Source organism: Dromaius novaehollandiae, chromosome 12, assembly GCF_036370855.1.
Source record: "Dromaius novaehollandiae isolate bDroNov1 chromosome 12, bDroNov1.hap1, whole genome shotgun sequence".
In the NCBI taxonomy this organism is placed as follows: domain Eukaryota; kingdom Metazoa; phylum Chordata; class Aves; order Casuariiformes; family Dromaiidae; genus Dromaius; species Dromaius novaehollandiae.
Window position 1 is genome coordinate 9,104,648 of NC_088109.1, and position 20,383 is coordinate 9,125,030.

A 20,383-nucleotide genomic window follows, 5' to 3' on the forward strand; every position below is an offset into this window, starting at 1 on the left:
GCCACTGAGCAAATCCTGGCAGTCTTGCTTTCTTTTCCTCAAGCTAAAAAATAATTTGGTGGAAGGATGGAGAAAACAACACTTTAATAAACTGACTGATAGCAGTTTGTGCCTTTTGCAGTGAGCTCCACTTCAGCATTGTGCATGGCTTCCTTTTGGGGATCTTATTTTTTCCTTTTACTTTTGAAAAAAAACTGTAGGAAGGATTGGGGTATCATTGCTCTAAGGGACACCTTAGAGGGATTAGTTTACTGCAATATGCCTAGCAAGTATCTGGTGATTTTCAGATGCTCATAGATCAGGAACCGAAAGAGGTCCACACTGAAAACTACCAGCTTTATCTGTAACACACAATACAATTCAGTAAACCTCAGCTTAGCTGCTGCATGCTCCACAGGCAAAAGAAATATTCAGATGGCCAAAAGGGCATTAACAAAGCAGCAAGCTTCAGTGACCCAGACCACTGGGTTCTTGAGGACCAGCCCAAGATCTGCCAGGCCCAGCTCCCACCCAGAGCTCCAGCTGACCTGGTTCAAAGCCCAGTTGGCCTTGCACAGGCCCTGAGCATCCTGAGCTCTCAAGCCTGCTAACATGCCCTGCAGCAGCATCACCAGCATCTGCCTTTCTGCTGCTGCTCCTGAGAGCTGGAAACAGCAGTGCACTTTCACATTATTAACAGAGAGAAGCACCATAACAGAAGGGAAAATTTGCTGTTAAAACTCACCCAAAGTAAAATCTCCCACAGGGGTGATCAGCCTGCAGCAGGTCCAGTCTGGACAGTTTGATGAGAAACACGGAAGACAACTCATCTCAGTGGGAAGCCAAGGAAGAACACATGGATCTATGTAGGACAGCTTTGTGCCATACACACACTGCTGTCTGCAACTATTTGCCTATGCTGGGTTTAAGCCTGGGGGCCTCAGAGCCCCAGAGTAGCCTGTCATGGCTAGCAGCATCTTCATTAGGTAGGAGTGTACAGAGCATCCTTTCAGCTTAGGTTTTGGGGCTTTCGCATTGCCTACATTACTGCTAGTCTCGACAGGAGCATCCCTTCCCTGACAGCATGTTCCACAGCAGGAGGCAACGTGCAAGCAGCTGTGACTGGGGCAAGAGTACACACAGTTCAGCACTGACAGGCTAAGGTTTCACCTCCTTAGCCGAGGCTGGATCCTGCACCGTCTGGGCGCAGGAACTATCCCAAAATCTTGAAGCTAGGAGAGGATACAATGGAGGGAGGCAATGCCTCACTTTTCACAACCAACTCTACTACTGCCAGCTGTCTTGAGGGTTAAGCATTACTTTGCTTATGAGAGGAAGGAGATGAACTGCCACTAGTGAACCTTTCACCTATTTTTTCGTATTTAGAAATCTAATTTATTAATTCCAGCAGAATATAATTCACTGAGGGCTGGCCTCTTCTGCATTCACCATGCTGCCTGCACAGCGGCCAGCAGTTCTGAAGGGCAAAGGCGAGATGAAGGTAAACTTGCTAATGGTTCATCTTGCCTCTGTATAACAATCACCCGAGCTCATCCTAAAATTAGGAAAGAAAGATAAGGGCAAAGGAAAGTCACAGGAGCTGCTTAACATTTTCTAAATGGAAATAAGAACTAACTTGAAATAAGAACCATCTCATGAGGGTTACAGAGAAGACAGAGCCAGACCCTTCTCAGAAATGCACAGCAAAAGGATGAGAAGCAATGGTCACAAGTTGCAGCAGAGGAAATTCCAACTAGACACAAGAAAGAAAAGGTCCATAATGAGGGTGGCCGATCCCTGGAACAACTCACCCAGAGAGGTTGTAGAATCACCATCCCTGGATATATTTAAAACTCAGTTGGGCAATGTCCTGAGCAACCAGGCTTTGCAGCTGGCTGTGCTATGAGTGGCAGGCTATGCTAGATGACTTCCCAAGGTCCCTTCCAATTGCAATTATTCTAGAATTCTACAAACAAAAACTATAGAGAAATGCTGGTGCCTGTGAGGGGAAGGCAATAAATCAGCATTCTCTCTACTGGATAATATTTTCCTCTCCTTTCTGCATTTCTCCTCAACCCACCTGAAGCAAGATGTAAATCAATCACGGAGAAGAAGTGGAGCAGAGACAGAAATGACTTACTAATATATTAGAGAAGTGATGAATGTATAAAACAATAGAACTAAAATAACTTCAAATAGAAAAATAATTCCTTCCATTCTTGAATCAGCCCTAAAAACAGGAAATAATTTTGCTCAGTTGAAGATCCTGTGCCTACTAGTCCCCTCAGCCTTTTTTCCATATTCCATTTTGATTTTTTCAGAGTGCTTGCACATTTACAGCAGCCTTTCTGCAGGACCTCTCTCTTCTCCACTCCCCACGGCTACTGTTGATGCAAGCGCTGGAACATGTGATTCTCCAGAGCAATCCAGAAAATTTCATCAGCAGATTTGTTTCAGTCAGCTGTGACTGACAAGCTAATATTTTATGGAATAAAGGTTCACACAGCTCAGATGAGGTAGTTAACACAGAAAGCCCTGACCTGCTTCCTCAACTACTACTGGGGCTGAGCAGTTTCAGGACTGGTGTGACATGGCTACATGCCTCCCACTTCAGAGCTGGCTCTCGGCTGCACAGATCAGCATGCAAGCAGAGAATGTTCCGCACAGACTGACTTGCAGTACTGCTACATTGAGTGTCCAAGATATACATATGTATGTATATAAATATGTATGTCTAGCTACTCTTTATCTGCCTTACAAGTAGTAAAACAAGCTAGAGAAAGATGGAAATTGTTAATATACAGCAGGAGACTCAGGCAGGATCACATCAGCATTATGTTGCGACACAGTATGTTCACATATCACGTTTCTTCCATTTTTTTAAAAAAGCATGTTATGACCATTTTAAAAGCCTAGTGTAATTATGAAATGAAACACAGTAATTTCATTTATTGGGAGCTTTTTTCAATCAAGCTGCAACACACGCTGCCAAAACCTAACTGTTTATACAAGAGCCAAAATTGATATGACACATTCCCACTAAACTACCACACACAGTGTAGTAATTCAGGCAGAGTTTAGTTATGTGACTGCGTTTACAACTTTGATTTCAAAAACCACAGAGTCTACCAATACTTTGGATACAAAGCCCAGGCTGAAGGGAGGTAAAATGAAAGGGCTGAATCCTACTCCATTACTGAATGGCAATTTTAACCCACTGCAGGCAGCGAAAGACACCACCCAGGCTAGAAAGAGAATCTTTGAGAACTGTTTCTTTAACCTGTCCTTTCACCTTACCTCTGTATTTCTGCACATCACAAGCAGACAGCCAACCACATTTTACATCAAATGCTTAGTAGTGTAAACATGGCCGAAACAGATTTAATTCTTAAAATTGTTGACATATTTTCTTCTTTTGTACTGTACTTCACATAGGGGAGTTGTATTAGACTGACAACTTTATTTGCACAGTTAGATACATCTAGCTATTTGCCAAAATGTCTAACCACCTGCCGAAATGTAAGTGTAAATTTGACATAAACGCTGGTTCCCTTATGCACCATTATGTATGTGGAAGGAAAAGGAATTCACAGGAACAGTCAGAGAGATAACAAACACCAATGCAGTATTTCAGTGGTTTTTGAACGGCAGAGGCAGAGATGGGGCCAGATTTCAAGAGATCAGGAAAATCTAGAACCACAGCCCTATTTGGGCCCAGATACTGAAAATACTGTGTTTCCTGAGAGTTGCAGACACTGGTACCTCTCCACATGCCCTCTGCAACACAGACGTGGAGGCTGTTTTGAACAATGACTTGCTAGAGGGAATGCAGTAATGGAGGAAAAACAGCACTAAAACAAGATTAGCTCTCTTCCATAGAAATACCAGCCTTGTCAAGATAAACCTTCTAAGGACACATAATTACTATGTTACTTGATTTTAAAATCATTGTACATTTAAAATCATAAGTACAATGAAAGCGCATTAGGAACAGAAAGAAAACTCTTACAGGAGACTTTGCACATACGACTCCATTCAACACAGAGATGAGGTTCCCCATTGCTGTGCTACAAAAAGTTATAAACTTTAAATGTTGATGCACAAAGGCAAGCCTGTCTTTCACAGAGCTGCCTGGTACTTTACAGCTGATGTACCCTGCATCACACAGTCTTTATGATCTTCTTTAATCTACTGCAACTATCTAAATCATGGAAGACACAACTGCCGAATAAAGTGAGGAAGGTTGAAGCATCTTCTGGTTCGACAACACTCCCTCCTTTAGATTTCTCTGCATCTCTGTCACTACGCTGCAGCCTTGAACAAATTTCATCTTCTCTTGCAACATAAACCATCCCCCTCCCCCCCCCCCTTTTTTTTTTTTTAAACTCTCTGTTACAACTTGCTTCTATGGTTTCCCTTGGTAACTTATTCCATATGTTCCCTTTTGACCACGTGGCATATCTTTCGGAATTATCAGTTACAGCTTTTAACTTCCAATCTTTCCCAGGTTTAGATAACATCTTCCTCTCTTACTCTCCAAAGGGAGAGTCATTCCACTTTAATAGGTCCTTTCAAAATTGCAAGCTGTACTTTTCCTGGGTCACGCACACCACAACACCTAGCTAGGGCATAGTATGGATGAAAAGGATGGCACTAAGCTCCATTTGTTCAGTTCTCAACTCCGAGACCCACTCCCATAGTCATTTCTATTCCCTGCACAGGTTCTGTGCCTTTCTATTCCCTGCACAGGTTCTGTGCCTTGGTGTAGCAAAAGGCAGGTCTAGAAAAGGCAGAGAGGAAAAAGATGCTGATGTGGCATCCCAGCAACTGCTGAATACAAGATTTGGCTTTGCCACTCAAAGCAGATTGGTTTTGCTGCTTTGCATGTATAAAATGGTGTGAGAGACTGCTTGTTTCCATGCAACATCTGCTATATGAACCATGAGTAGGATAAATGCTGCTTCAAGCAGCCAGCCTGGAAAATCAACATGCCTGTTTGGTGAAGATGGTTTTCAAATGGAGGCAAAGCGGAGATGGAACTGGACTACTTACATGCCCAACAAGAACAGCCTCTGCTGTGTTTCACAGCATTCCCGACACCACCACCCAGCTCAACTCCTTCATTTGCACAACAGGCATGTTTAGAGGCTAGAAACAGGGCCCTTTCAATGTCAACAATTTATTCACAGCACAAGTATCAAGCCTGTGGTCCTCTGTGAAGCAGTGGAGACTCCTTATGCAAATTTTTCTGGTTTTATATAGATGGGGGAGAAATCACCCACTTAAAAGCATAGCAGCAAAGACGTACTTAGTCAGTAGACTGCTTGGGAGCACAGGGCATAGGATATAACAGTTCACATCTGCTGTGCCATTCTGTGCATATTAGTCATAAATTCAGTTGGTGTTCCCAAAAATTCTTCCCTGGGCTTTGTTCCCAAGGTCTGAGTTAAGCAAGACATTTCCATATGTGAAGGGTCCCACTAGCTTCTTTTTAATGACATGACACATATACTTCTATGACTAATTCCACTGTCAGTAGCTGAAGATCAGACTTGGCCTGTAAAGAATGGGGGCAGTGAACCCGTACATTTGTTTTGAGATGGGACCAAACAAAGTCCTTGTTCCAGACTGAACTGCATCATTTGAGTCTGGGAAACAAATTTTGCAATTAAAGCATTTCTTTTCACTGCTGATTGCTCCCAGCTGTTTTGATTGGTAAATGATCTAGTGTTGTACCTTATTAACCAGATTCCAGAGCATCCAGTGTCACTTCAATGCCTATCTGCAGTAGTCCCATATGAAACACAATCATGCCCCAGCAAGCGCTTCCATTTTAGGTATGGAAGCATCCATGACAGAGGCTGCTTCTTCAAGCCACGTGTTTTGGTGGGGGAAAGAATGATGAACACGGATGTGAGGGAGGGTTGATGGTTTCCTATTTTCTTCTTTCAAACAGTCAATAATCGGGGAACTATGGGCACCTTACAATGCCTTATGGAAGGAATGCTAGTCATTTAATGCATACATTATTCATGTTCTCAAGCTGCATTTACTGAGCTCTCTCTTCGTTTTGAATGATTCATCTATAGTATTATTGCTAAAATGGATGTTCAGTATTTACAGATGGGGAATTTATTTATTAAATTATACCACCAACACCTTTCCCTCCAGATCACAGGACAAAGGAAGAATCTGCTTACTGGAGAAAGACCAGTTAGCTGCAAAATTCATTCTATCTCTCACTCACACAGGCATCCTGCCTCCCTTTACCCATAAAAGAGCAATTGCTCTTTATAGGTAGGAAGAAGAAACATTCTTTTGTGCATACCTGTTGGTGTTATACTCTAAACCTCCAACTTCCTTGCTTGCCTGCAAAAGATCTAGAATTCCTGCTGAACTTCCACTCTCTTTCTTTACTTTGGAATTACGCCCTGGCTTTGCCTCTGTGTCAATATGAAGCAAATCTTCATCGGATGAATCATCACTCTGCAAAAGCAAGGAAAAGGGTCAAAAAAGGAAAACTGACTAAGTTAGTCAGAACAACACAGTAGTTTTTGCAGCCTACTGTTCTCCCATAGACACAGGGCTGGCCTCCCTACTTTGCTCTGGTTTAGAAAAAAAAGGGGACGAAAAAAAAGAAAGGAAAAATAAAAGACAATCAGGTACACAGTAGAAGTCAGTTTCCTTGCACTCTGTAGGCACAGCAGGTTTTCCTGTCCCTCTCCAACCAAGGAGAAGCAGCTTTAAGATCTGATTCTCTGCGTAGGATCCCTCCCCTGCCACTCCTCCTGCTCTTGAGATCATGACCCCTGTAGCAAAAGAAGTGAACGTGTGGCCATCTCTCTGTCAGCCCAGATATGCATTAGAGCACAGGTCTGCATCTTGCTAGACTCTTAACTTAGCCAACTTGGACACAGATCCACTTCACCACTCCTGCTGCAAGAGGACAGGAACATCTGACAGATGAATTGGATAGACGCATATAAACAGAAACATGTGAAAACACCGAAGCTAGCTTCATCTGACTATCTCCCTGGAGCTGGTGTGTTTATGCGCTGTAGCCTAAAGTATAACTGAACAATTTTTTCCCCGTTCCTGCCCTGCTTTTAGGCTTATAAAGTCCTAGCCATTATTGCTTAGACTGCCAATTACTGCTCAGTGCAGGAACTGGTCCTATTCCTTAAACTTCTGTTCAAAGGGGTATCAGTATGTTTTGCACTGCTCTCTGTGCACTGTTCTCCAGACTTTAACCACTGACTGAGGCAAGCAGCTCTGCACGTGCTCCTGAATACCCCTGAGCCAAACCAGGATGACACAGATTCCTTAGCTCTTAGGGCCAAACGTTTTAGGCACCTGCAGCTCTGTGTTAACAATCTATTTTGCTTTTTATGACTGACTCAGATACTGTAACACAGATTCATATCAACCACAGCTGGGCAACACATTTTAGCATGTTGTTTAATTTCCAGCACTAAGCTTCAAGGCTAAGGCAAATAAGGCCTAAAAGCAAAATTGAGCCTGTGGTTTTTAAGCTTCTTAGAGCTAAGCTATCAACAGGCATAGTAACACTACGAAGGCTCTTCCAGTGCTTTAAGTAAGGGACATATATAAGTATCATGCTGAATCAAGGGCATTCTAGATGTGAGCCCAGAACAGGCAGAGGAGGACTCTGCTAAGGGCTAGCAAATAAAGCCTTTAATTGCTACATAACAGGTATTAAGGGCTTCCAGTACCATGAAACATCAAATAATGTGACTTCAGCTTTTATTAGCATTGCTCTGAGTTTCATCTGTCAACCATGAAAATGTAAATTTTTAACAACCAGTGTTGAAGGCACATGGAAAGCTGGGGAACAGACACATATTAGGATCATGGCCTGGGAGAGACCCCTGTGCCTGTCAGCAATGTAACATCAAGGCAGGCATGACACAGATCTCCTGACCTTTCCCATCCATTCTTATAGTTTGCTCCTGTTCTTGTGGTGTTGTACAACTGTCACGGTCTCTGCACATACTTCCCACCTGGCTTGATCATGTACAAGCAGTTCAAGCCACAGTACATAATTATGCTTAGCTGTTGCAGTATTTGAATGCTATCTGTTCTGGGCAGGTTGCAACTGCAGAATGAAGGAGAGGATGTGACAACAGCCTGTACAACATCTTTGCTACTGCCATTTACAGTACTGCACTGTCACCTTATTTGGGCAGGATGAAGACGTTTCTAGTTTATGAATGAAGTTCACTGGTGACTACACCGGGGCATACTGCACACCTACCATTAAGTAAGGCTTAGCAAATCTGGGACAGCATTTGCCACGCACTTTTCAGATAAGGCCCCACATACTATTAGAGACTTACAATGGGTGCTTGCCTGTGATAGGTAAAAAAACAACCATACCTTATATGATACCGACTCCACCTTTGGCTTCTTAACAGGAGTGTGCTGCAGAGTGTCTTTTTTATCTGATAAAACTGGAAAAAAAAAAATCAAAGTAATGGAAGGACTCCCCTTTCTCTTCAAAAGAGAGTGCTATTAAGCTGCAACTTTGGAAGCAACCCAAATACACTTATATTCAACTGACAAATAAAGCGCGGTTTCCTTTAGGGTGTATTACACAATATAAAAACTAGTTTTGGACAACCAACACATGACTTAGTCGTACAGATACAGACAAAATAGGAAATATTCTTACAGGGCAGTTCTCTTTTTGTAGTGTTTTTCTTTCTTCTGATTGGAAACTCATCAATTTTTAGTTCACCATCATCTGACACATATTCATACTCATCTCGTACAGGTTTTGCTTTATCTTCTTTAAAATTCTGCAGGGACCCAAACACAGTAGTATTCAGCTGGGTTTTGACTCCCTTGGAACTGAAAAAAAAAAAAAAAAAGAAAAGAGAGAGAGAGAGAAGAAATTACAAATCAGGGACAATACTCTTTCTCAGTGGAAAACATTTTAAGAATAGACAGAAAGACACTGAGTATCTTTCTTTATGCAGAAATCTCAGTCAACTTGAAAACTTTCAGAAATGTCACAGCAATTCAAATCATTTTATAAACACACTTCTGTACCTACCATTTACACTTCAAAACATAATGCAAACTAGAGTAGCTCTACTGGCTTCAAATAAGCACTATCTTATTTAAAGCTGTCTCAAAGTATAACATGATATATGTAATGCACACACAACATGGAATTCTGGCATGCAGGGGTTATTTAACAGTTTCTTTAAAATGTTCCCTGAATAATATCTGCACAAAAAAAATATATCTATAAATATATATATGTATATATAAAAAATAGGAAAACTCAAACTAATAAGAACCCAGATTGCCAAAAATTAGATGCAGCCTGTATATTGAAGGCATTATTCCCAAGCAAACTCCTACCTCAAAGATGAATCTTTGCTGTTATGTCCAGAAAAGCTGGATTCTAGGTAAAATCAAGTTCTAGAGGCAAGAACTTTCTGGATAAGTATATATTTTTTTTTACTTTGACCAGAAAGACAGATTTTCACCTTTTTGTCTAAAAAACAAATAATCACAAGACTTTATCTGCTTTTTTAATTGAAGTTTAGCCATATTTTTACTTACCCAAGCAGCTTCTTATTAGAGAAAGAGAATGTAAATTTATTGTCCTTATTTCCTGATAAAGGTGTCTTTTCCAATTTGTGTTCCTCTTCCATTTTTAGTAGTGAATCAGGTTTACTGTTCTGAAAAGCAAAAAATCCCCAAAAGAATACAATAAAATTAAGCAAATGAATTGTTAGTATTTCAGATTCCTATGTGACCTCAAGCACTTATGCTAAATGGCTGGCATGCAGAGAATCTACTGGTCTACATACAGAGAAAAATGTACCCTCCAAATGTGGGTAAGTAATTGAGATAGAGGTTTATATCCTTACACTACACAGCTCCCAATTCATGGACTTGTCCCCATTCAAGAAGCATTTGAGCACCAGTTTAACTTTAAGCAGCACCTGATGCCAAATTTAAGTGCTGCTCTCTTAAATTGGTACAGACTTAGGTAAAATACTAAACAAGCTTTTGAGTGAATCAGAGCACAGGGTAAGTATGCTGCTGATCAACGTTGCGCACGTGTGGCTGAGGACAAAATCAAGCACTGTGCCTGCAGTCTCACACATGTGACTGCACTTACGTGTCCAAGCCCTGCTTGCTTCTTTCACACTTTCAGAAGAGCTTGAATTATAAATTTAACAATTTAATATCAAAGTCATTCAGTGCAAAGGAAGTCTTTGATTATTTTTTAAGCATTGCCCTAATACTTCCCTAAGCTGTATTGGCTGGGGTATATTGATCTAATCACATTAACCGTGACTGTTTTTATCACAAAAAATTTAGACCTCTCTGCTGAGGAGGAGAAGTCAGGATTCTTATTAGCTTTCCCCACAAAAAGAAGCACGTGTTTTTGTTTTGTTTTAGGGAATTTGTTTTCAAATATAGGCAAAATCCAGGCAGCAGCTATTTCTGCAAGAAAGCTAAGTGTCACCTTGTTCTAAATAGGGCCTGGAAGAAAACTGTTTTATTCCAGGGATGAATTTTACTAACCTTACGTTAGCTCTCCAGGGAGGCAAGCTTTTAGTTCATATGGCGTGATTCAGATTTCATTAACTCTATTTTTACACTATCATTACTTATTGATTTCTCTGGAACTACTCCAGATTTAAAGTAGTGTAACTAGGTAAGAATAAGGACTACAAACCAGATCACCACTGGAAAAATCTCATTCCTAAGTCTGTTTCCAGCGGCTTCACCAAGGATGAGGATGGACAATTCTGCACATGCTTTTAAAGAAAAAAAAGCCACACCTCCCTAGCCACACTATCAAGAAGCATTTGATTATTTTCTGCTCAAAATTTTTTCTTTGGGAGCTGAAAATCAGTGGATTGTACTCTGTGCTTAGCTAGACCCATGAACATTTCTCCATCCTTAACATATCTCTATGTGGCAGAATTAGCAGCAGAATTTAATAGGAGATTTTACCTTATATTTCCATTTGGCTTCTGTTTTGCTTTTATTCTGCTCTCGAATTTCAAACTTCTCCACCTCATTCTGCTTACTAGCAGCTTCCTTACTGGGAACACTTAAAACATTCTTTGCGGCCTAGGGAAGAAAAAGTCAGCATATACTGTCAATGAGAAAGGAGCGCAGGCATGTTACCAGCATTTTACAGAAATACATCTGCTTTATCCAGAATATAGCATGACATTTTTTGAAAACTATTCTCCTGACTCAAAACTACTCTTTTTGACCCAAAATATGAGATTCAATCAAATACTGCTGCTTCAGAAATGCAGAAAATGCATTTCTCCTTGTCACATCTCCTTGTCATAACAAATAAAGCTACTATAAAAACATACTCATTTCCCTGTCTATTGCTCCACGGACAGGTTTCACAAACTGCATACAAACTACTAGGAAATTCAGGTGCTTTTTAGAAAAGTCGTACGGATACTTCTTAACAGACTGTGTACATTGGATTACTCTGTCAGGATGTCAATGAAATCCTGGCCCTGTTGAAGGCAGCAGCAAAATTCACGATGAATTAAAGTCATAATGACACAAGTCCTACAGGGGTAAAAATGGAAACAAACTATTGTTTTACCTTCGTTCAGTTATTCCAGAGCAGAATCTCACTCGAATAAGATGCCTCAGAAATGAATCCCTTCATCTTGTCTCTGATAACTGATCACGGAAATGCACACAAGAGTGCTAATAACACTTGAAGTATGAAAACAATAGTCCAAGGGCAACAAAAGGCCACTTAAAGAAAATTTCTTTTAATTTTCACCTCAACTGGTTTTGGAGAGGAAACTGGCAGTAGTTTGCCAGACTCAGCTTGAATCAATAGGTCTCTTGGAGGCCCCATATTAAATGAGTAACCATGCACACAGTCAAATCAAATTGAACAGGTAAAAAAGAAAAAAATGACAAGCTAGTAGTTACAAAACCCTCATTTACTTCAGTGGAGCCATGTTTGCACACTGTGTTGCTTCCTTTTTATTTCCACAAGACCTAAAGAGAGACTTTATCCCCACTGCGGTGAGAGAACAGCGAGAAGTTAAAACATGACCCACCTTGCCCTTCTTTGGTGTCTCGATCTTTGTCAAAGCCTCCTTTGTGTGTGCCTCCAGCAGGTCGAGATTTGGGATGGCTGGCGGTGGGCTCTCTTTTGCCTTCTTTCCTTTTTTCTTTCCTTCTCCCTTGACTTTCGGCGTTTTGGGAGGCTTGGGGGGTTTAGGTGGCTTCGGAGGCTTGGGGGGTTTGGATGGCTTAAGTTGTTTGGGGGTTTTCACAGTTTTTGGAGTCTTTTTTTTGGGGACTTTTTCTACGGGTGGGGGTGGAGGTGTCACTTGGACAGGTGACGGTGCCTCCTCCTTCTCCACAGGACAAACCTCCTCGGTGTTTGCGTTGGCACTCGTGTCTGCTTTGCTGGCTTTCGAAGCATTCTGTAATTCAGCAGAAGACGGGAAGGCATTCAGACCCCTCTGTCTCACACTCAGATATTCTACAGCACCCCACTTCCATGTGGAAATGAACCCCAAACACCCCCCTTCGGTACAGGGGCAACTGCATTCATGCGTCAGGCTGGCCAGGGAATGAAGAACATGCAGCAACATGTTGCAGTTACACTCCGCTCACCACTGATTTTCCCCTGCCCCTAATTGCTCAAGCACCAATCTGGCCTAGACAAACTCCACTGGCTCTGTAAGGAACTTTGCTGTCATCAGGTTGTATCATCAGGTAGGACTGTCAAACGGGCTGCCCTTGGCGCTAGATTAGTTTTGGTGCTACACAAAAGCATTCTCATAAGGTGGCTCCCGTCCCAGAGATTTTATAGACTACAGCTATGTCAGCACTGCAGGGTATGGGGGACAGTCAGAAATACCCGGCCTCGCTTATCACTGTCCAGCCCAGCACAGGGCTGGCTGGCCCATTCGCTCTGCACGCGTCTCCGGAGCCGGGCTCTGGGGAGAGGATCTGCCGCCGTGCGCACGGGGCCGCGAGGGCCTTGGAGCGGCCTGCGCCGTGCCCTTTGAGGCCAGCTCCGTGCTCAGGCTACACTGGCAGCTTACCTAGCTGGAAGGCAAGGCTGATCTGTTCTAGGCATGTGCTAGCCTAACCCTGAGACCACTGAGACCACTCAGATAACATTAAGCCAAAGTTGAACTTTTTGGGGGGAAAAAAATCCCACCCTTGCCAGGAACCCTCTACACACCAACAGACTATCATGGGTCACTGGTACGAAGTGACTAATCCACATCATTTCCACACAGGTCAGCTCTGCCCCATGCTATCCAGCAGCCCCACGTCACCTGGAAGAGCACCCTTTGTGCTCTGACCAACAGCCCGGTGTAAAAGAGACATTCCTTTCTCTTTTGCTCTCTCTTTTTATTCCGGTCCTGTTCTAGTGCAATAAAGCAAAGAAAATGCTGGAAGCTGGAGTGGGCAAAGGTTCCTCCTCTACAGAGGAATCCTCAGGTGACCCAGTATTTTCTCTCAGCGCCTGGCTGGCTCCTTCGGCTCCTCTAAAGACAGCTAACCAGGCACAGATTACACTTTCAAGCTGCTTTTATTGCTGTTAGAGAACAACTGATGCTAAAGCGTTGCAAGAACAGTTTGGAAGTGAATTTAGACAAGACATGGCCTTTTAACAGTGATGTTATTAACCACTGCAATAAGACTTGTGGTGATTTCTTTAACATCGGAAATTTTAAAGCCAAGATAGGATGCTTCCATAAAAGATCTGCTCAACTGCAAAAAGAAATTAAATCCAGGAAGTCCTAGGGGCTGCAGTATACAGGAAGTTGAACAAAATGATCATAATTGTGCCTCCTGGCTTTAAAAATAACTTATAATTATAGAAGCACTTGGCAGGAGAAAGGTCTCTTAATTAAAAAGTCTCTTAAAAATTACAAAAAAGAGTCTGGTACCTCAGAAACTTACACAGTGCTATTTCCCACCAAGCTGAATAGAAATACTCAGTGCTGTTATTTGTATAATAAAAAACATCTGATTTTCCTAAAGTATTATATTTGCAGGATGACATTTGTCCAGGTAGGAGGCAATAGCCAATCAAACAATAAGCTATACTCCGTATGCAGAGAAGTCACATTGTGTCCAAAACACAAACATTAAACAAGTATATTTAAAGAGTTCGTCACATTGTGTCCAAAACACAAACATTAAACAAGTATATTTAAAGAGTTCATACTTGCATAGTTCGGGCTGTAGATTTTTGTTGCTGAAGACATCTCATACAAACAAATGTATAAAAGCAATGGTCTTTTGTTTAAAATGCTAATCAGTTTGAACACAACCCATTTCAACTTAATTCAGATGTGATAAATGCAGTAGAATCATGTTTCATGCCCCCAGGTAAAATAAGCTGTAAAATACCTGCTCAATTAAAATTAACAGTGTATGACTAATTAAAAAGAAATTATTTTCTGTTTAATTTGCCATTCTGACCATCAGAAAATGTATAGTTTACATCAAAGAGGATAAAAGGATGAGAGAGATTTCCGTTTCAAAGTCTTTGGATATAGTTAGAAAAGGGGTGGAATGCAACACAGTATCTTCCCAAAACACGACTGAGCTAGCTATTGTCATCTTTCACTGTCACACACATGCACTAAGTGCAACGCAATACTGCACTTATTGGGCGATATCTCCATGCAATCTCTTTATTTATAATTACTATCATGTTTGCTATAACAACTCTGCCTAGAAACCAGCCAAGAGCCAGGCCTCCTGTTGGGACACTGTACAGGATGATCGATAGCCCCAAGCTCACACAATAAACAATGTCATAGACAAGACTGATGAACAGGAGTCACTACACAGTGAGCATGATCAAGGGGGTGGCAACAGCATTCTTTGAGTTCTACTGTATTTCTGGGTAGGCATTAGCTAAAGAGAAAGCACAAGTAAGGATGGAGGGGGGAGTGTGGCCAGCCCAGCTACAAGAAAGCGTGAGAGGAAGGAGGAAGGGCAGACAGAGGGTGAACAGGAGCCCAGAACATGTGGCCAGTCAACCACAGACAAGTCCTGAGCAGTAACCCTACTGCTAAATCTCACAGGAGTTCTGTTAGGAACAGAGTGAAAAAAAGATTCATTTATTTCAAGTCTTCCATTTTATAGCCTAAAGTATTAAAAATGCATAAGGTAGTTAATGTTACGAAAAGAGCACAAACCTCACTTAATCTTATTTCTTTGGCAAGATCCTTGATAAGTTGTGCTGGTTTGAAGTTTTCTGGTAGTTCATCTTCATGCTCTGCTAAAGCCTAAAACAGAACAAAGCCAAGACGTTGTTTCTGTGCATGGTTTTTGCAAAAATACAAAAAGACTTATTAAGTGACACATCAGTATTTCTCCTATGTACTCAAACCAATACTGACTACGTCAGTAGTCCAAATAAGGAAAAAAATATACTTTTCCCTTCTTCTGCATGTGTTGCTGCTCCCTCAGGACAACTACTTACAAAGTTGATAGCCTTTTTCAGATATTATCATGCTTTCACAACTGTAACATCACTCTGCTTGCCCCCTTATATGAGATTCTGTATGAAATTTATTCTCTACCTCTGCAGAGAGGGATTGTCTCAGGATAGAGACTTCAGTGAGTACAATAGGCATAAACCTTATCAGCAGAGTGGATTGAGAGCTCCCTGGCAGGACTATCAACATTTGCATTCACATGCCATGTTATAATATTCAAAGTTTAAGGTTATCCAATTGCCAGCGCAGTCTGACTTCCTTTGACCCAGTATTTAACATCTGCTTAGCAAGTAGAAAAATAAACAGGGTGACATGGAGAAAGCAGCTTCCATACGAGTTGTTTTTTTGTGACACAACAGTCCGATAGTAATAACTCTACTATAGGAAACCAGGGAACAGTTCTGAGTTCAGGCTCAAGCACTACCTGGGCTTGTCCCATTTGAATCTGGGACAGCCACCTAACTGGCCTAAACTGTGTATGTAACATTGTGAACTTGGCTGCTTATCCCTTCTTAAAACATCTGAAAATCCTAAGGCTGCACAGCTCTTGCTGTATATTGGAATACTCCAGCTATGCTCTGATGTGTCTGAAAATTCAACAGCTCAATTTAGGGAAGCGAGCAAGCAAACTGGCAAGCAAATTAATCTCATATGTGCAATTATGAAATGGTCACATCTAACACATCATTACTCAGCAGTCCATAAAAGGATGCTGAATGACTGGTATTTTACCATGTTACTGTTGTAAGCTATGCTTGTAACAGCAGTTAGGATCCAAACAGAACATTTTTGACACTATGTGGTATGACCTACATATAACCACCCTACTGCACATATTCTTCTCAGATTATACTCATAACCCACATCAATTGTTCATGAACCCTTTACAAGGGATCTAGAAATGGAAAAGTTATCTGAATGGTGAAATCTCAATCCACAAAGTCCTTATGTATCTGTTTAATAATTGCACTTTGCACTACCTGCATTGACAGAAATGACAGCTGCTATGTATATACCTTTCTGATTACAATTCTTATCATTCTGCAGGAATCTGGACTTTTCTTTAAACATGAAATCCAAGAGGAGTAAAAATGCACTGTAGCTACACCTTTTTTCCCTGGTGATTTCTCCTTCTCCTCATCCTGATGAAATGGGAATAGGATGTGTACAGCTTTCAGCTGACTGCAGGAAGAACCTGCATTTCAGAAATCTCTGCTGGTGGAAAAAGCCTCCCCGACAGGATCATTTTGTAAGAACTGTTTGAAAAGCATTTTATCTTCAGCATGAATTTCGTATTCATTACCAGCCCATCACACACCCTTCAGCTGACTACACTAACTCTTTCAGAGTAGGAGAAAACACTATCATAGTGGTTTTTCAGCTGGAATAAATCAGGGAATTACCAATGAATTGAAAAGTGCTGCTCTGATTTACACTGGCTGAAGAAAGATGTTAAAAACTGTCAAATCACTTTAACATTTAACGTCTTGTAAGACAATATTTCCATATTGGAAATTAAAAAGAACAGATATATGCAAATCGTAAACTGAGCAAAAACAGGTATGGCAAGAGAAGGAAGCATACTAGGAAAATGCAACTACACAGACTGTGTACAGCAGAGCTTTGCTGCCCTATGAGAACCATGCTGCTCATGATGCTCCTTGTGGCGCTGCTCATGGGACACAGTATCTTCCCCTCTACATCACAATTTAAATTTATAGCAGGTCAATAATTAATCAAAGTGGTTTCAATGTGACCATGGTTAGATGGCCCACGTGCAAAAACTTTGGCTCAGCTCAGAGGACTTGATCCCCAAACCCAACATTATTAGTGATGCGTCAGTGTCAGTCTTGGCAAGGATGGAACAAAGAGACAGACTGAGAAGTTCTTTCATCTCTGCAAATGGCCGTGCAGAAGCAGGACTGCTGTTTTCTGGATAGGCAGGCTACAGTACCTGAGGAAACCAGCAACGTTAGCTCTCCTGTTCGCATTTTATGATTGAACAGTCTGTCTCTTACAGCTAATTCCCTACAACTTTAGAGCAACACATGCACAAGTTAACTCTGCTGAAATGATTGAAGCAGGAAATTCAAGCCGCAAATCCCTTTAAGCCTTCTTTCCAACCAATAGGTATTGCCCGTCTCAGTCAATGTATCAATTCGCAAGAACCAAGCACCTTGTACACACAAAAAAGCAGGCATCATTCTAGGTCTCACTTGCATATGCTACCTCTGCTGTACTGCTTTGGCACGTGAAAATGTTCAGTCATGGAGAACGTTCATTCAGGATGCTTTTGGTCATGTGCAGAATTGACTTTTTAAAAACTCTAATAGTACCTTTTTTTTCTGCTGACTCCTCATGTAGCACTATGAACTCCCAGCTGTCTTCCTCCTTTTCCTTTCTCCTGGTCCCCTCTCTTTGGGATTCTAGAATTACTTGTTTTGCTATGGAGATGTTATTTTTTTCTAGTGTTTGTTCTCTATTTCAGTGACTGACAAACCTAACAAATACAATATTAAAGCAGGGTCTTTTCCTACCTGTTTTTTAGTCCATGACCTGAAAGCACCATTGAGAATTTTTGCTCCTTGAAGTAAATGAGCAGGAGGCTGTTGCCCAGCTTTGTGCAAACCTAAGTAGAGGAAAAAACAGCGCTATTCAAACATTGGGAGCTACAGTTGTTTTACATAAATTCTTTAATTTGAAGAAGTTTAACTTGTGCTCTTTGAAAGGTGATCACAAAGGAATCTTTGTTACAACTTGATGGTAATAAGGTGTGTATTTACTGTGTCATAAATCCAACTCGGCCTTTCTACACTGTGTTCCTGTAAGTTATGCCTACACTGGAAATCATTCAGGTTCCTTTATTGGTCACGTACTCAAACTAGCTTCCATGTTCATACATCCTAGGTTGAGGGAATAAAAAGACACTGTCAGTGGTTCTTTCTTTCTGCCTAAATAAAGCAAGCATCAATACATGGGAACGAAGGTTATATTGGACAAACTATTTCACTTCTCCTTTGTGAGTACAAGCTTATCCAAACTTTTCTGCTTTTTAATATTTTTGTTGAGAGTTGGTCACAAGGGGGCCCCCTTCCAGGCTACACTCAGAGGAGTCTGTAACCTTACTTACTAATTAGGTGCATTTTACTTGTTGTAAAAGAATCTGGGAGGTTTCTCTAGACAAGTTCTGTAACAAGAAATAGAGGCAAAAAGCAAAGCCAGCCTGCACCTTTAAAAAAACATACACGTGTGGATGTTTGGATCAACTCTGAAGGAATCTGATTTAGAAGATCTTGAGTTTCACAGAGAACTTTGCTTTAATTCTTGGTACTCCTGCTGGCCACATCACTGATGTTAATGTGAACTCATGTATATATGACTGGCCCATGTATTTCCAGCAAAATCAGAAGAATTATGACAAAAGGAGATACTACTCAATATGCCTTGAGCTGACACATTGTGTAGGACATTAGGTTAAAAATAGGGAATTAATGCAAACCTGATAGGCAACTCAAGACTTGCACTACCAAGCCTAGATGGTTGGTTACAATATTTTTTGCTTCTGAGGCAACTTAAATACATTTTATTACAAAGATGAAACCTTCACTTGGGCATAGATAAGGAGGACAGTTAAGGTCCTTACTAGAGTAAGATGGCATATATCCCCTCAATCAGGGGATAGCTGGACCAGACTGGCACGTCCTGTCACATCACAGCAGTATGGCAGACAGACTCTATTTCAAGAAACACTTTTTAAACTTCCCAGTTATATTTTTCCTGACTGATACGTTAAAAGTAATATTTTCAAATACTAACAACAATGATTTTGGCCTTTGTTCATCTTTTATGTGGCATATCAGCAGAAATTAAGAGCAACTATTTTCATGTCCCCAAAGCTAAGCAAACAAGGCAGGCAAAAAAAATGCTATCTTACCTTTGAATGTCTCTAGTAGATGCTTTCCCATATACCAACATGCAGTTTCAAAGTTTGGAAACTGGGTCAGACTGACAATTTTCAGTCGTCTTTCTACTTCATATGCCCTGCAATACAAAGCAAAATGACCTTAGAGCACAGCAGGTCACAAGCACATTGCACAGTGAAAAGCACTGCTCGTAAATATCTTAGAGGTTCATTTTGCAGTGCTTCATTTCTCTGTGCTGTGTACCAAGTATTCTGGCATCAGACCAAAAGTCTAACATAAAACAACACTAGTAAGAAACTGTAAGATATAGATGTGAGAGTTTTATTGCAGTCTTTATCCAGCAACAGTAAAGAATTACTTCTGCTGCCTTACACCAGGCAAAGAGGCCAGCTGAGCAGGTGAGGACTTATTCAGAAGGTGAATAGCATGTTCTAAGCTAGATATTCTGACAGTTTTTAACTACCCTTCCTTTGGGATTTGGCCACATCAATCCAAACACCTCACATGTCCTTCCATGCTCTATGCAAGAAGTGTAAGGACTGCCTAAGAATACCTCAGCATGGGAGAACACAGTCAAAGGGGAAAAACATGGGTACACTTTCCAAAAGTGCCCAATTGGGCTACACCAAAAACATGACTGCAAATGTCAGCTAATTATTAGCCAAGAGGATGGCCAATTTATTAAAAACTGAACCTCAACCTAACTTTAGGTTTCAGGGACAGATTACCTCATCTGCATTTCAACACTTAGACTATGTAGAAAATGTCCTGCAAAGGCTAGGCAGTCTACAGGTGTTAGAGTTGCATAAATCCAACCTAAAAGAGAAAGAGAAGAGTCTTGAGAATAAAAACTGTATTCATAATACCAAAAATTTTTTCACAACAGGATGTTTGCACCTCACTTAGTAACTTACTTCCTAGATACCAGTGGGGCTCCTCAGTCCAATTCAGCACTAGAAC

The 20,383-nt window shown here is 41.1% G+C and overlaps 1 protein-coding gene across 3 annotated transcripts in view; it reads right to left on the minus strand.

Annotated features, from left to right (window-relative positions):
* Window positions 1-20,383, minus strand: part of PHF2 (PHD finger protein 2) — a 108,615-nt gene that overhangs the window by 13,549 nt on the left and 74,683 nt on the right. For all 3 annotated transcript variants that reach the window (XM_026102839.2, XM_064518875.1, XM_064518874.1), the window contains exons 8-17: window positions 20,152-20,239; window positions 19,435-19,541; window positions 18,038-18,129; window positions 15,198-15,287; window positions 12,078-12,449; window positions 10,984-11,103; window positions 9,574-9,692; window positions 8,672-8,850; window positions 8,377-8,450; window positions 6,308-6,465 (exon numbers count right to left, since the gene is read on the minus strand). In XM_026102839.2, the coding sequence (XP_025958624.2) occupies window positions 6,308-6,465; window positions 8,377-8,450; window positions 8,672-8,850; window positions 9,574-9,692; window positions 10,984-11,103; window positions 12,078-12,449; window positions 15,198-15,287; window positions 18,038-18,129; window positions 19,435-19,541; window positions 20,152-20,239 (1,399 nt within the window). The remainder of the gene's footprint in view (window positions 1-6,307; window positions 6,466-8,376; window positions 8,451-8,671; window positions 8,851-9,573; window positions 9,693-10,983; window positions 11,104-12,077; window positions 12,450-15,197; window positions 15,288-18,037; window positions 18,130-19,434; window positions 19,542-20,151; window positions 20,240-20,383) is intronic.